This window comes from Bolinopsis microptera, chromosome 7, assembly GCF_026151205.1.
Source record: "Bolinopsis microptera isolate Bmic1 chromosome 7, MBARI_Bmic_1.0, whole genome shotgun sequence".
NCBI classification, from domain to species: domain Eukaryota; kingdom Metazoa; phylum Ctenophora; class Tentaculata; order Lobata; family Bolinopsidae; genus Bolinopsis; species Bolinopsis microptera.
In genome coordinates, this window is record NC_087078.1 from 12,801,026 (window position 1) to 12,816,932 (window position 15,907).

At 37.9% G+C, this 15,907-nt stretch overlaps 1 protein-coding gene across 1 annotated transcript; it reads right to left on the reverse strand.

Moving 5' to 3' along the window:
• Positions 1–6,147: 6,147 nt before the first annotated feature.
• Positions 6,148–10,634, reverse strand: LOC134818363 (paraplegin-like). Its single transcript, XM_063827874.1, has 11 exons — positions 10,372–10,634; positions 9,892–10,030; positions 9,637–9,767; positions 9,230–9,364; positions 8,976–9,092; positions 8,641–8,764; positions 8,360–8,479; positions 8,096–8,192; positions 7,757–7,965; positions 7,194–7,343; positions 6,148–6,985 (listed from the first exon to the last, which is right to left on the reverse strand). The coding sequence occupies exons 1-9, from the start codon at positions 10,630–10,632 to the stop codon at positions 7,776–7,778; spliced, it is 1,314 nt and encodes a 437-aa protein (XP_063683944.1). The 5' UTR covers positions 10,633–10,634; the 3' UTR covers positions 6,148–6,985; positions 7,194–7,343; positions 7,757–7,775.
• Between the last annotated feature and the right edge of the window lie 5,273 nt (positions 10,635–15,907).

A 15,907-nucleotide genomic window follows, 5' to 3' on the forward strand; every position in this document is an offset into this window, starting at 1 on the left:
AGGGGTCACGTTGGGAGCTCCTGAACAATTTGGGAAAAACCCCACGCGGGGCAAATTCCCTGCTTTTGTCGCGCGCGAGGTCAACCGGCTGTTTAAAAAAAAACCAACCTAGTACCCCCCACCAGCCGGTAACTTTTCCCCGGGAAACCTTTCCAGCCCTAAAAACAAAAATAATCCAGCATAATAAGCAACCCCTGTTTGTGCGTTGCACCAAACCCTAGCCCTTGTGCTTGAAGTGGCCGGGAAACCCAAACACATAGGGTTTGTGAAAAAACGCGGGGGCTCCCCCCGTAACTTAAGTTAACAGACATTTACGATTACCTGGGGACCTCAGGGTATCAAGTTCAAAAACATAAGAAATGGGTAAGTTATGCCCCGGGTGACACTGGCGCGGCCCAGTAACAAGTAAAGGGCACAACGTGATACAAAATTGCTGGTTTCACATGGGAAAAAGGGGAAAAAAATTACAAGTTTTCGCAATCTTTCCCCAGCAATGGTCGGGACCAAACACCCGCTTACTGGGCCCTTGAAAGGGTTTAAAAACTCGCCCAAATTTTCTTTGGGAAATGCGTGCCGCTTCTTGCAAAAAGGCCGTTGGGAAATTAAAAGGCCAAAAAAAGAAGGGGCCAGGGTAGTCCCCTTAAAAATTACCTGGGGGCCTCAGGGAGGCTATTTTAAAATGTTCTAATCATCCGAATAGTTGGAGGGCTTCGCCCTTCCCCCGGACAAACTGGGAAAGGGGGGGCCAAAGTAAGACAGACTTAAAAAGGGGGGCCAAGAAAAGGATTTCCAGCTACTTTAAGATGTAAGAGTACCCAAAAAAAACAACCGAAACAAAAATAATAAAAATAAAAAAAATTTTAAAAATTTAAAAAACACCGATTTTTTAAGAAAAAACTTAAAAACCCGCAGGTTTAAACTAAAACATCCCCCGAAAAAAAAAAAGAATACGAACGAATAAATTTTAAAAAAATGAAAAAATTAACTTAAAAGTCCCTTTGTAACCCTTTAAAGTCCCAAATTAAATTCATTGTTAATAAAATGTGTCGACAAAATACATTTAAATGTCGAACAAGTTTACCCGATTTCATTTAAGTACTCCCTTCAAAAAAACAGTGGGTTAAAATTAAAGATTAAAATTTGTGTCAAAATCGAGTTTTAAATAAATGGGGCTTTTTTTTTAACCTGCCCAAAAATTTTCCGGGGCGTCCGGGAAATTTTTAGAAAACCCCCCCTCCCCCTTTTCCGGGTTTGTCCGAAATTCCAAAAACCTTTTCCCCCCCCCTCCCTAAATTTCCGGACTTTCCAAAATAAAAAAAACCCCCAAATGATAAACACGTTCCAACATCACGTTAAAATAAAATAAAATAAAGATTATCATGAAAAATTAAAAATAAACAATTAAAGTATTAAAATTAAAAACATAAGTACTGTAAACAAAAAACGAGTTTCAGATATTAATGTAAAAAAACGGGCCGCAAGTATACACACAACAAAGCTTGTCGCCAGCGAAAATTTTTGAAAGTTTCCAAAAAAATCTTCTAGAAAGAAAATTCGTTATATAACTATCATCGGGAATCGCCCCTCAAAAATTTTTGCCTGTATTTTTGGGGATGATTAAAAAAACAAAATGTAGTCCCCAAAATCAATTTTCCCCTCCCCTTTAAAAAATGGGGGTCCAAACAATTTACTGACCCACAACCCCAGGGCGATTTTCTGAAATGAAGCTATTTAAAAAAATATGGGGAAACCTTTAAGCTTATTTCAAATTTACTGGGAAAATGCAATGAAAGTGGTAAAAGCAAAAGGGTTTGTTGAATTTTAAAAGTCACTTCTGCATGTCATTTTCCCAAAACCTACCCACGGCCCCCGGGCGTCCCGCACTCTATACCCGACCCTCTTTAAAACCCCCAAATACATACAGAGAAAGGAAAAAAACCCCCATTAACCGAGAATTTAGAGAAATTAAAAACGGGGTTTTTCGGGAAATTGGGGCGCTTAAAATTTGGGGTTTTTTCTGTCTTGTTATTACCGGGTTTGACGAAACAAATTAAAAAGTCTTCATATTAACTTCGTTTTTAATAAACGTTTTAATGAAATCTTTTGGGATTTATTAAAATAACATGCAATCGCAGATAATATTCAACAAAAACCCTTTACCCCAGAGGGGTCCCGCTCGGGATTTTAGCTGGGAAAGGTTTCCCGCATCTAAAGTTTTCAAAAATTTTACAAAAAGAAGGGACAAAAAATTAGATAAACATGACAACTTTTTCCCAGTTTTTACCTAAAGCCACAAAAAAAAAAAAAGTGAATTTGGGAAACAAATATCAAATTTCTTAGAAAAAAAATTTGGTTTTAAAAAATGTTTTTAAGTCCGGGAGGGGCTTCAAAAAATGACAATTCAACAGTTGTGGGGTTTTTGTGTTTTTTCCAAAAAATGACCCAAATTCCCAAAACACTTTAAACATAAAAATTTTTTTTTTAAACTAGTTTAGTCTGCATTCTAAACGCCTTCCCTAATCCCCGGGTTTTTTAAATCTTTTAATTTGGGGTAGCCTCCCTCCGCTGACTCATCCGAACCCGGGCACCACCACCACAAGGCTGAAAATATTTAAAAGTTAAAGGGCCCCAAAATAACAAAAGAAAACCATTTTTAAAAAAAAAAAATACTTTTCCCCAAAATTTCAGAGTATGTTAACGGGTTTCCTAAAATATTTTTTCAAAATTAAGGGCCGCGACGATTCCCAACCTCGGCGCCGTCCCGGAAATGGAAGGTTATAAACCTAAAAAGATTTCGCAGGCAATAAATTAATATAAAATAGAATAGTTCAAAATATCGCCCTATCTGTAAAATAAGATGGGCACCCAATATATCGATTTAATCTAAATCCAAAAAGTTACGAAAAACTATTTAATAACAAACAAATCCATGGTGAATAACTGTGGAATTACCAATGTATACCAAATTGTATACTCTGTAAAGAGCTGGTGGCGCTATACAGTGCGCAGCGGTGCCATCCTATCATAACCTTTTAAGCAACTTACAACTTCAAGCTTGGTGTGCTCCCCTTTGCTTCTCCCTTTTCCATAACCCTCAGCAAGTTTCATCCATTTCTGGTATTGCCCCTCCCAGTAGCTCCAAGAACCAACAATAGTGTCTGTTGGGTTCTCGCACCCTCTCTGGAATAGTTGATGTTGCTATTACTATTTTCACTTGTGCAGAAAGTAATAATAATAGGAATACAAGGTCACAAATGCTCTATCACATAACAAACATATCGCGTTTGACTTTATGAACAAGACCAGATTCTATATTTTAGAAATCGAATGACGAATAAGATATCAAATATTTGGTTACTAACTTCACTATTTTTCTTCAGCTCTTCTACCCTATTGACTACACTTTTGAATTTAGCGTCAATACCACTCCCTGGTTTTGGAAAGTAATTTAGGATTAAAACTAAATGTTAATTTCCTTTTGACGAAAAGTCCAGAAACTTTATATGTCTCTACCCCATGTTTCATTCACCAGTCTGGTGACTGGCCTGGTGACCGCCCTAACAGAATAGTATTGGGTGATTGTATTGTAGTGATTTTACAGCTTTACAGCATAGGGGTCGTTAACATATTACGAAATCAATATTTTGGCAATTTCCCACCCCCCCCCCCCCCCCCCCTTTCCGTAATCAACCGTAATCAAGGACCGAACCCCCCCCCCCTATATAACGTTATCAAGGTTTAACCCCCCCCCCCCGCAATCAAGACCCAACCCCCCTCCTATATTACGCAATCAAGCGTAATAACGGATTAATGAATGAAATAATCGCAAAGCACTTACTAAACGAAAATTGGTTTAAAAAACGAAAATTTTAATTACATAATTATAACGAAAATTGTCCAATGCATGGTATTTCGAAAATCGGAAAAAAAATTAAAATTTTGATTACGTAATCAACGACCAAAACCCCCCCCCCCTCCCCGTAATCAACCGTAAGCATTTGAAAACCCCCCTCCTCGGCTGATTACGTATATGTGAACGACCTCATACTAGAAAACCCTCTTGTCTAAAAAGAAAGTTTTGTGCAACAAATATTAAAATCAGTGACCTTATGACTTCATCATGTAGCTCCAGTGTGCACCCTTGGGGAGTTTTACTAGGCAGTGACTGCAAAAAGGTATTCAATAGCCTTTTATCACATCAAAATGTACCTTTCAGCCTTCACCTTCCAATTCCCCAGGATTTAATGTTTACAAAATCACCGAAATCACCGAAACTGGCAGAATGGTGCAGTTGTGATCAAGTTTTGAATTACTAACATCCTCTTTTTGATCCAAGATGACCGCTTTGAACAGGCCAAGTTGTATAGTCCCACTTTTTATCCCTTCCTTCTCGAGTTGTAGAATATATTCATTGATTTGCATCCTCCTACTCTTTTTTTTAATGCACTGCTTTTGGTCGTGCATGTAGTGTCTATCTGAGATGAGCTATGTATTAACTGTGGTAGCGACATATTACATAGTGCATACTAATATATATGATTAAGCAAATGTAGTATCATAGTCATGGCAACATAAATAAGAATTTTGTTTCACTTATAAATAAGCAAGGTGATGGTATGATCCATAAACTGCTTAAGAAATGTTGTGAAATCTATCTTGGGCAATGTGCACCAAACTCTACTATAAAATTAATTTCTTCTTTATTTGACTGTACTCACTTGATCTGTCATAAAACGGTTCACCATATCTTTCGTACGCCTTCGCCAACATCATACAGTGTCCAGGTGTCATGGTCATGGACAGCGGCTGTTTAGAATCCATAGAATTTTCTAGATGGCGAAAGATGAGTTACGAGGAATTCTACAATACACAACATTTAACCAGCGGAACGTGCGGGAGAATGGTACTGTTAATAGACGTTTAAGTTGTTTAATATTTGTTTGTCCACGAAATGTACATTCAGATCTCTAGAGGTTACCATAGCACTGGTACAATCTCTTAGCTGACATCTTTATCTTGTCGGATGTCTAGAAGACTTTACAATGGGTTTCAAAGCATTTCAGAAGCCTTCGAATAAAGCTGGATGTCTTAGATATTTAACACTGGTAATCCATATACATACAGGGTGGGCCAAAAGTCAGTACCCATACGTTGGCCTTTATAGCGCAGTCACCGAGTGCCCAATTTAAATACTTCTTTCTGGTATGAATTAGTACCACCACTGGTTCGAGGAATTTGTCAACTCAAAAAATATTCACGTTCATTTTTTTCAAATGGAGGTTCATTTTTCACATTTATTTGATAGTTTGGATAATCGGATCAAGCTAATGTTATGAAATTTTGTTTGGCCATTAGAATTACGTTTGTCCTGAAAGAATTAGAACTGTAGCTTCTCAGTATGACCGAGATATGAAGCATAACGAGTTTATTCATTACGTGTGATCAGGTGATTGGTTTACCTAATCACGTGATAAGGGTCCCCCGTTAACTACCCCGTTAAACATTATGGTAGTTGTTAAGGGTGCCCAATTAAGGTGTCGTGTCACGGTGTCACATAATCACCCAGTCAATATTGTTAACAAGATACAGAAAATGCTTGATAACTTCGTCATTTCTAATCCGTTTTGCCTCATGTTTTCAGATCATATGCAACATTTGATAATCTACCGTCTCTGAAAAAATTAGGCGTTCAGCATGTTCAGAGAAAACAATATAGGTGTTTTTAATATTGAATGGGCGTGGTCTAAAATATTCGAATTTTCAAATTTTGACGACGGTATCCTCGAACCAGTTAATACAGTATGCCATCTGCAAAGCAACAGCTCTCAAATATAAAACACGGCGGAGCTATTAAGGCCAACGTATGGGTACTGACTTTTGGCCCACCCTGTATATTGGTTTGCTTTTCTTTAATCAGTTTTTATTGGAGTTCCCAATTATATGCTGTTTAATTTTAGATTTTTAAAAACTTTTTCAATAAAGGCAAAGCGAGGACTGTGATACGAAACAAGTAGACATTCCATATCCAAGATATTAATTCTACAGTTATGACGGAATTTTAGTCAATTGACCAATTAATGAGTTCACCGTCATGTATGGAAGCTAGAATGAGCCCAAAATGTACAATACCAATACAAAACTCAGAAATTGAAATTTGAAAGCCATTTCAGAACAAGAATGAATAAATCGGTTTCACATTCGTCCAAACTCAAAATACGACGATTCCTGACAAGAAAACAATAATAATTTGCTATTGCCATACAAAATTACAAAAAACAAATTTACACATCAAATACATCAAGAACTTGAAAGAATAAAGAATCATTTTAGGAAGAAGACTCCTTTGGACGGTCTGGTAATAAGGTTTCACATATTACGTAATCACTGAGGGGGATCCAAATGATAATACGCTGGATTAATTTAAACACAAAAGTTGTGTTTAAAACGTAAAAACTGATTACTGAAGGGGGGGGGGGGGGGGAAAAATTGGCCAAAGAGTGATTAAATACGCAATATGTAAACGACCCGTAGTGAATTTCTTCAAAATGTTCTTTAAAGCTTTAACAAGTTCAAAACGAAATCATCTGGTGGTTGAGCAAGAGTCACATTTGCAAAATTCCCGCCAGATCGTGAATTCACCAGTTAACCAATCAACAATCCTTAGCCTGACTAGAACCGTATTAGAAAGGCACTTGAAGATGTTAGATGATCACGTGTTATCACCGGGGCCATCCTAATTTACTCCTTTGTTCTAGTAGTTACCGCGTCAGCACATTTGAAATTGCTGAATTTGAGGGCCGTTACATCTCACAACTAGCACGAATATTTTCTACCAATGTTACGTTTCTAGCACAGGCCCCATACTTTCAATCAACTCCGTTACTTCATCCTCCGTTAGTGACTTTCTCTCGTAAAGGTCTGTTGAGAGCTTCTTGATTAGCTCTTTATTCTTCTCTATGATTTGAGACGCTCTTTCGTACTGCTCCTGTGGTACCACTACGTTAGTTTAAAAACTAGACTTAAGATAATGCTGCAACTCACCACTTATCACTAGTCACCTCAATACTTGAATATGACGTATTAAATTAAATAGACTATATTCGGTCTCATAGGTGTTGCACGATAATCGATTAAATATAGGCTAAGTTAAAGGAGAGGTTCAAGACGAAAAGAGATGATATTTTTGGTGTAACCTGAACAATCGAGTTAACTTCTTCGTCCATTTCTTGTTGCAGTTTGTTGCTCCAAATATTGACTCTTCGTTGTTGGGATCGCTGCTCGTGAAACGAGAGATTAGGCGCAGATTTCCCCATTCCATGATCAGCAATCATCGAGTATGCCACCTGAGCAACAGAATGCGTAATAGGGTTATTAACAATGTTTGTTCTAATATGGTGGGTGGATGCTTTCTGAAAATGCTGGTTTTATAATTTATACGATTGATAATCAATCGACAATAAAATGTTGTCACAAACCTGACAAACGTGCACAAAATTTACGTTAACACAAATTAATATGTACGTAAATGATCTAACATGATCTGACGGACATGATCTGACATGCGCGCAGTTTGTATGTACGTGCGCGTGTATTTATCAATTCACAATTGTCTCTGCGCGCTCCAAACAATACATTTTCACAGTGTTCCACTTGTCCAAAATGTGATTTTCGTTTAATTGTTGTCACGTCAAAACAAAGTTACCCAAATTAGCATTAATGGACTGATATTTTATTTCAGGGCCATAAAAAAACTTACATTAGTAATCCTCTCTAAATCACTCTGGGGCTTGAGTAGTGTGTTTATCAAGAAATATCATCTGAGAAGCTTTGCCAGCCAAACCACGACACACCAAATCCAGCAAGTGCTCCTTGGTTGCGAGTAATTCTTTTCTAGGAGCGAACTGGACAAATCCGAGAGGGTTATTTACCCGGGCAACCATGGACGCTTTGAGAACTGGAGTCAATCTGAGATGTCAGAACATAAATACATGGTACCAATCGGCAATCATTAAGCAGTCAACCTTTAAAGAGAAAAAATCTTTCGTCAATATGAGGATTAAAAGATAAGTTTGCCTGCCAATCCAGTCATACTAACGTAGGAAGGACCCAGGAAAGGAAAGTTTGCCCGGCAATGTAATAAGCGGCGAGCTGGATCTCTTCTTCCGAAACTGATGACGATTTTCGTTCCAATCCTGAGGAGGGGGATGGCTGAAGGCACAGTATCAACATATTTAATTTGTATCCATATATATAGGTAAGTTAAGAGGATAAAGGAGGATAGGGCTAGTAGGCAGGGAGGATGTGCTTTCCCTGTTTATCAAGTCTCTTTTTAACACAAACAAATAGGACGATTAAAAACCTGCGGTGATTCGTTCCAGAGCAGCTTCAAAATCCGCCTCTTCAACGGACGTTTTAACTTGCCTAGCAGCCTGTATCGCTGCTTCGTTACAAATGTTTGCTATATCTGCGCCACTTTTACCTGTAATGGACAGCGTTTAATACATTGAATATCGTGCAATACCTATCACGATGAGAGCATCGAGTGAAAATGTCTCATAAAACTGTTCTATTTTGCAGAATACTTGGAGGAGTAAATATTGAATCTTGAAATATTTTCTAAAGAATCGAGAAATACCATACCAGTAGTGCAGGCTGCTAGCCTGGCTGCGTAACTCTCCTTCAAGTTGTCACCTATCTTAACAGTAGCCATGTGTATCTTGAATATCTCCTCGCGCTCTATCTCAGTAGGGTTGTCAATATACACCTGAGAAAACAGGAGTGAGTATATTATACCTTGTTTTTACTTTTTATGTGTTATTGTAGAACACAGAAACGTAATTGTGAAGCAGGAACTCAGTTCCTGAGGAACTGACACAAAAAGCTAGAAAGCACAATGTACACATGGTATGTACATGTGGTATATAATGTACATTTTACAATATTAGCACACGGTATGTATGGTATGTACAATTTACCTTTCTGTCGAGTCTACCAGGACGTGTAACAGCTGAATCTAGAGTGTCGTCTCTGTTAGTGGCTCCTATCACAAATATCTCATCTCTACTGTACATGCCATCCATCTCAACTAGAAGCTGCAATAAATAAAAAACGTTGGTTTCTAATATTTGTACGCTTTTAAATTCCATGGTTCAATAGTTAGCAATTCTGTCACATCTATGGACCCATCATTTAGACACGTGACGGATATGTAGCACGTGTTTATTCTAACCTGGTTAACAGTACGTGTTTTCTCATTGTCCTCTTGTCCAGATCCCATTCCAATACCACCAGAGCCACCTCTTTTTGATGCCAAAGCGTCTATCTCATCAATAAAGAGGATACACGGGGCATGTTCTTTACATACCTAAAAGAAGAGGGGCATATTTAAAGTTGTATTTATAAATTTCATACTGCTCCAGCGATCATTGATCAATCATCAACCAAGGATTGAAAATTGGACTCAGCCAAGTTTTTAAGGACAGATCACAGATCACAGACCACGGGTAACAACTGGACAATTCATTGGTATAGATTGAATTGTCGGTTAGAATCAGAAAGCAATCATTGATATATCAACAGAAAATCTCTTGAATGATAAAACACATTCTTTGTTTCAGTCAGCCCCCGGAAACCAACCTTGAATATTTCTCTGACACGTTTTGGTCCCAATCCACCGATCTTTTCAATAAAGTTGGGCCCTGCCGTGTTGATAAAAGGAACTGATGCCTCCCCAGCTATAGCACGAGCCAGCAACGTCTTACCATTTCCTGAAAAAAACACACTGTTAAAAAACGACGCAACCTGCTGTTATTTTCAAGACGGTTTGGTATTCAAATAGTAAGGCTAAATAAAGGAAAAAATGGTTCCTCTGGTCAAACACGGAAAACTTACCAGGGGGTCCACTTAAAAGAGCTCCGGAGGGAATTTTAGCCCCTAGGTCGGTGTATTTCTTTCTGTTCTTCAGGAAATCAACTATTTCTGAGAGTTCCACCTTAGCTTCGTAATGTCCTCCTACATCTTTAAACGAAGTCTGGGAAGAGTAATATTTATATATAATAATATTATATAGTTACAGATTTTAAAGCAATCTAAGCAGTACAAATTCAATCAGAAGAGAACCTAATATATTTCTTACTAATAACTAAATAAAACGTTTTCGGTCTCAAATACATTCCTACTCCGTCTAACTTATAATACAAGTCATGTCTGAGTAATCTCCTTTCCCTAATAAGAGCATTTTTACTTGTCGCAACAACCGGGATAAGATAATTTTACACAGAATACATTACAACAATGCGACTCATAAATAATACTACAATCCGGATTTTACATCATGTCATTAAATATATTAAATAATAGTTATTAGTTTACCTCAGGTTTAGCATCGTTGTCAGGAAGAATTACGTCGTAACGAAAGGAGCCGACACCAGCCATTCTCTCCATTAAATTCAATGAAAGAGGTGTACTGTGTAGACCTCTCACATGTTGGAAACATGATGTGACACATTGTGGGTATGACGTCACAAGCTGTAGTGATGACGTCACCTCAGAGCCTGATGAAGTAGCACGACATACCGGTGACTTTTGTACGACTGAGTATAAGAGTCTTCTCTTTCTGGCAAGCCTGTACATGGCTAGCTGGGAGTTACAATTTAATTAATAATTATAACGAGAAGATGATTAAGTAAAAAGTACAGTTTTGTGAAATTAATATTATCTTCATTCACTTTAATTCATGATTCAATTGTATAACTTATAAATAACTTATTTAATACACCCGCCAATATTTGTGTGTATGACGAACAACAAATTAAACAAACAGATTCAATAACGAATTCTATTGGAAAAGATACTTTGATCACGATGGGAGATTTACCTGACAGAAACGATAAAGGGTCGTTCACATATTATTACGTATTCAGCCGAAGAGGGGGGGGGGGGGTCGGGAGTTTCCAAATGATTACGCTCTAGTATAATTTTGACACAATAGCTATATTGATTGTCTTGCAGCAAATGAACACTCTGAACATTTGAAGGGTTTCTCTCCAAAGTGAGTTCTCATATGTACAGTAAGATTACTGGCTTGTCTTGCAGCATATGAACACTCAGAACACTTAAAGGGTCTCTCACCTGAGTGAGTTCTCATATGTGCAATAAGACTACTTGCTTGTTTTGCAGCAAATGAACACTCAGAACACTTGAAGGGTTTCTCTTCAGAGTGAGTTCTCATATGTCTAGTAAGAGCACCTGATCGTCTTGTAGCATATGAACACTCTGAACATTTGAAGGGTTTCTCATCTGAGTGAATTCTCATATGTTCAGTAAGATTACCTGCTTGTCTTGCAGCAAATGAACACTCAGAACACTTGAAGGGTTTCTCTTCAGAGTGAGTTCTCATATGTCTAGTAAGAGCACCTGATCGTCTTGTAGCATATGAACACTCTGAACATTTGAAGGGTTTCTTATCTGAGTGAATTCTCATATGTTCAGTAGATTACCTGCTTGTCTTGCAGCAAATAAACACTCAGAACACTTGAAGGGTTTCTCTTCAGAGTGAGTTCTCATATGTACAGAAAGATGATCTGCTCGTCTTGTAGCAAATGAACACTCAGAACACTTGAAGGGTTTCTCACCTGAGTGAGTTCTTATATGTACAGTAAGATCGCCTGCTCGTTTTGAAGCATATGAACACTCAGAACACTTGAAGGGTTTCTCACCTGAGTGAGTTCTCATATGTTCAGTAAGATGACCTGCTCGTCTTGCAGCAAATGAACACTCAGGACACTTGAAGGGTTTCTCTCCAGAGTGAGTTGTCATATGTACAGAAAGATTACTCGAATATGCTGCACTGAATGCACACTGTGAACACCTAAATGGTCCCACAGGCGGACTCTTACTAGGAGACAGAACTAATGTCCTCTGAGGATCTGTTCCAGTCAATTTATCTGAAGTATCAAAGTAGTCAGGTACTTCTGGGCTGCTATGATTATGATGCTGTTTAACATGTTCTATTAACTGAGTGTCTGAGTAAACATGTTCAGCACAAACTGGACAGATAAAAATAGTTGGTTTATCTGATTCAGATGTAATTTCTTGTTTTAATGAACAATTTGATTCTGTTTTATGTTCTTTGATGTGCTCAACAAAGTAGTCTTCTGAAAAGTAATGTGCTCCACACATTGGGCAGAGCAAACCGTTTGACTTTTCTGGTTTCTCCACTTGCTCTGATTTGATCTCTTGTTTACAGTCTTTAGACATTCTGAGGTATTGAAATATAAGAGATATAAGATATATAAAGTACATTTATTTTAAATTCGATCGTGAAGGAATTTGGCATTGATAACGTGCCTCATATCCAATGAAAATCACAAATATTTGCCCACCCCTATCAAGATTCTAAAAAAAGTGCGATGAGATTGGATTTTGAGACTAAAAGTGCGATTTTCACGTGTCACGTGCAGTGGCGAAATGTACTCCCCACCAACCCCCCCCCCCCCAGCCTGCAAGATTTCTTGCCCCACAAATTATTTTCTATTTAAAAAGGATTTCGCGAGTCCCTTTGTAAGCGAAATTGTAAGTAAGTTGCTTTATGTCGCTCGATGTTTATTTCTCAGAATTGTAAGTATGTCGCTGTTATTGGATCCATAAATAACGAAAAATTTACGTGCGTATTTTTATGAATTATATTATGTTACATATTGTAAACGTGGTAAGCCTCTCGTAGCACGATGGTTCCCAGTGACATAAATTTAAAAAGGGACTAGGAATCCAGTTTGGAAAGAAAAAACGGCTACCATATATTTTTAAAACGACTACCATAAATTTTTCGGCCACTCCGCGGCCGGATAACAATTTCATTTCACTTTGCTAATTATATGCTAATTATATTACAGAGGTTTAGTTATTCATTAGTATAGTTATTAGTTCATTAGTATAGTTATTCATAATTGCCAAAAGAGTGGAAAAAATTATCCGTCCCGGGTATCGAACTTGCAATCTGCTAATCTAGAACCGTCGGATTAACCAACTAGGCCACGATTCCATACACTTCATTGTAACATTTACATATCCATATTCGCGCGCTCCTGCAACTTCAGGTAGTACTATACTAGAATTTAGAATGGAATCAATGTGATAAGGATCCAGAGTTAATTACCTGCTAGGATTAATAAGTCAGTTCTCCAGTTGAAGAGACCCTTTATCAAACTTTTACCGGACCTCCTTTAATGGTAACCATGGTAACTATAGTAACCACTGTGAATCTTGATCTTATAAACCGATTAGTATCGACAACAACTAGTATCCTTTCAGACTTAGACAGTACAGAAAAGTAAGCCGTCAGAGTAACACAAGTCACAACCAGTAATAATTCAAAACAATCAATACCAAAAGTTCATTGACCATGAAAAGTCGGCTTGATGATAAAGACGAAAAGGCCAGCAATATGAGGAATATTATTATGGGGCCGTTGCATGGTAAATAAACTAAGAATAAACACGCTGAAAAGCGATGAAAATGCAAGCGCGCGACCGAATATGTAGTGCTGAAAGAGGATGCCGAAATCTCGCGGAGAATCTCAGAGTTGATGAATCCAGATTTTTGGAACATTTTTGGAACATTTTTGGAACATGTGCCAAAATTGTGCCAAAAGTGTGCCATGCATTTATTTGCCCTAATGAGCTCTAAATAGTGCCAAAAATAATTGTAAATGATGGATATATTTGCAAGCTAGGTCTAGGGGCCATCGAAAGTAGCATAACATTACCCAGGTTCATGGAATGAACGAAAATGAACAAAAATGAATATTGTCCTAAAAATGCTCAGAATGGTTTAAAATTGGTCGGAAAGTGTTTATATTAGTCCTAGGACCACTCAAACCAAGTTTGGGAATCACTGCATGTCTAGAACCGATGTTACCAATGTTCCAAAATGTTCCAATTTTGTCACAATAATCCTCCTGAGAATCCAGATTTTTGGAACATGGGCACATCGAAGTATTGGCTGTATTTAAGTGCTGGGAAGCCTCAATTCGGTTTTCTAAGATGGATATAGGTAAAAACTAGGCCTAAGAGCCATCAAAACTCAAATAACATTACCCAGGTTCATGGAATGAACGAAAATGAACAAAAATGAATATTGTCCTAAAAATGCTCAGAACGGTTTAAAATTGGTCGGAAAGTGTTTATATTAGTCCTAGGACCACTCAAACCAAGTTTGGGAATCACTGCATGTCTAGAACCGATGTTACCAATGTTCCAAAATGTTCCAATTTTGGCACAATAATCCTCCTGAGAATCCAGATTTTTGGAACATGGGCACATCGAAGTATTGGCTGTATTTAAGTGCTGGGAAGCCTCAATTCGGTTTTCTAAGATGGATATAGGTAAAAGCTAGGCCTAAGAGCCATCAAAACTCAAATAACATTACCCAGGTTCATGGAATGAACGAAAATGAACAAAAATGAATATTGTCCTAAAAATGCTCAGAACGGTTTAAAATTGGTCGGAAAGTGTTTATATTAGTCCTAGGACCACTCAAACCAAGTTTGGGAATCACTGCATGTCTAGAACCGATGTTACCAATGTTCCAAAATGTTCCAATTTTGTCACAATAATCCTCCTGAGAATCCAGATTTTTGGAACATGGGCACGTCGAAGTATTTGCTGTATTTAAGTGCTGGGAAGCCTCAATTCGGTTTTCTAAGATGAATATAGGTAAAAACTAGGCCTAAGAGCCATCAAAAGTCAAATAATATTACCCAGGTTCATGGAATGAACGAAAATGAACAAAAATGGATATTGTCCTAAAAATTCTCAGAACGGTTTAAAATTGGTCGGAAAGTGTTTATATTGGTCCTAGGACCACTCAAACCAAGTTTGGGAATCACTGCATGTCTAGAACCGATGTTACCAATGTTCCAAAATGTTCCAATTCGAGTGGTCTTAGGACCAATACAAACACTTTCCGACCAATTTTAAACCGCTCTGAGCAATTCCAAAGAGTTTACGAAAGAGTCATAAGGCCAATCAACAGACTATTCATTTACTGTACTGTTAAGATGGTTCGGTATTCTGCACCCCTCGTATCGGTTCTGGGCATGCAGTGATTCCATAAACAGTCAGACAGTCACACAATGTACACCCTATATTTAGATCACATCAGTTTCATTTGTATCACATCACTTCGTGTAATAGATGTGTGGAAGCAAATAAAGATGTGATCTGAATAAGGCGATCCGAGCGTAGCAAGGTTATCCGATCTTATTTGGTGTGATCGGATGTAGAGGCGTAAGATCAGATCAGGTCATCAGCAATAGGATTAACTTAGCAAGCTTGTTAATGAATAAGAAGAGAATAAATAGATAATTAAGTTATACAAATCATCCCTCTCTGTTAACCACAACAACTACAACGACAATGAATCCCTTCACTAAATTGATGAGCCTACCTCTTTATCTACCAGTTCAAAGAAGCACCAGCAGTCCACCTCACTCAACCAACCCCTTCACCAGCAACCTTCATCCCTCAACCAAATCATTCACCACCAGCCTACCTAACGCAACCAACCCCTTCACCAGCAACCTACCTCGCTCAACCAACCCTTTCACCTGCAACCTTCATCCCTCAACGAACAAATACAGCTAATGATGTCATAAATTTATATCAATATATTGGGGGATTATTAAAACCAAAATAGTTGCCCAATAAAATAATTTCTGCCTTCTCTTGGAGGTACGTGTGCTAATTGTACATAATTCTGAATGCAACTTTAAGACTCTGTTGGACGAAAATATTGACTCTTTGCCACCATTTTCTTACCATTCTGAGCGCTTTAAGGAAAATTTTCATTTTTGTTCATTTTCGTTCATTCCATGAACCTGGGTTATGTTATTTGACTTTTGATGGCT

Coding starts and splice junctions, on each gene's coding strand:
- LOC134818363 (XM_063827874.1), bottom strand. CDS start 10,632: ATGTACAGGCTTGCCAGAAAGAGAAGACTCTTATACTCAGTCGTACAA. Junction 9,365..9,636: donor GTGTCAGAGAAATATTCAAG/GTTGGTTTCCGG, acceptor CTCTTCTTTTAG/GTATGTAAAGAACATGCCCC. Junction 8,193..8,359: donor TCTGGAACGAATCACCGCAG/GTTTTTAATCGT, acceptor CCCCCTCCTCAG/GATTGGAACGAAAATCGTCA.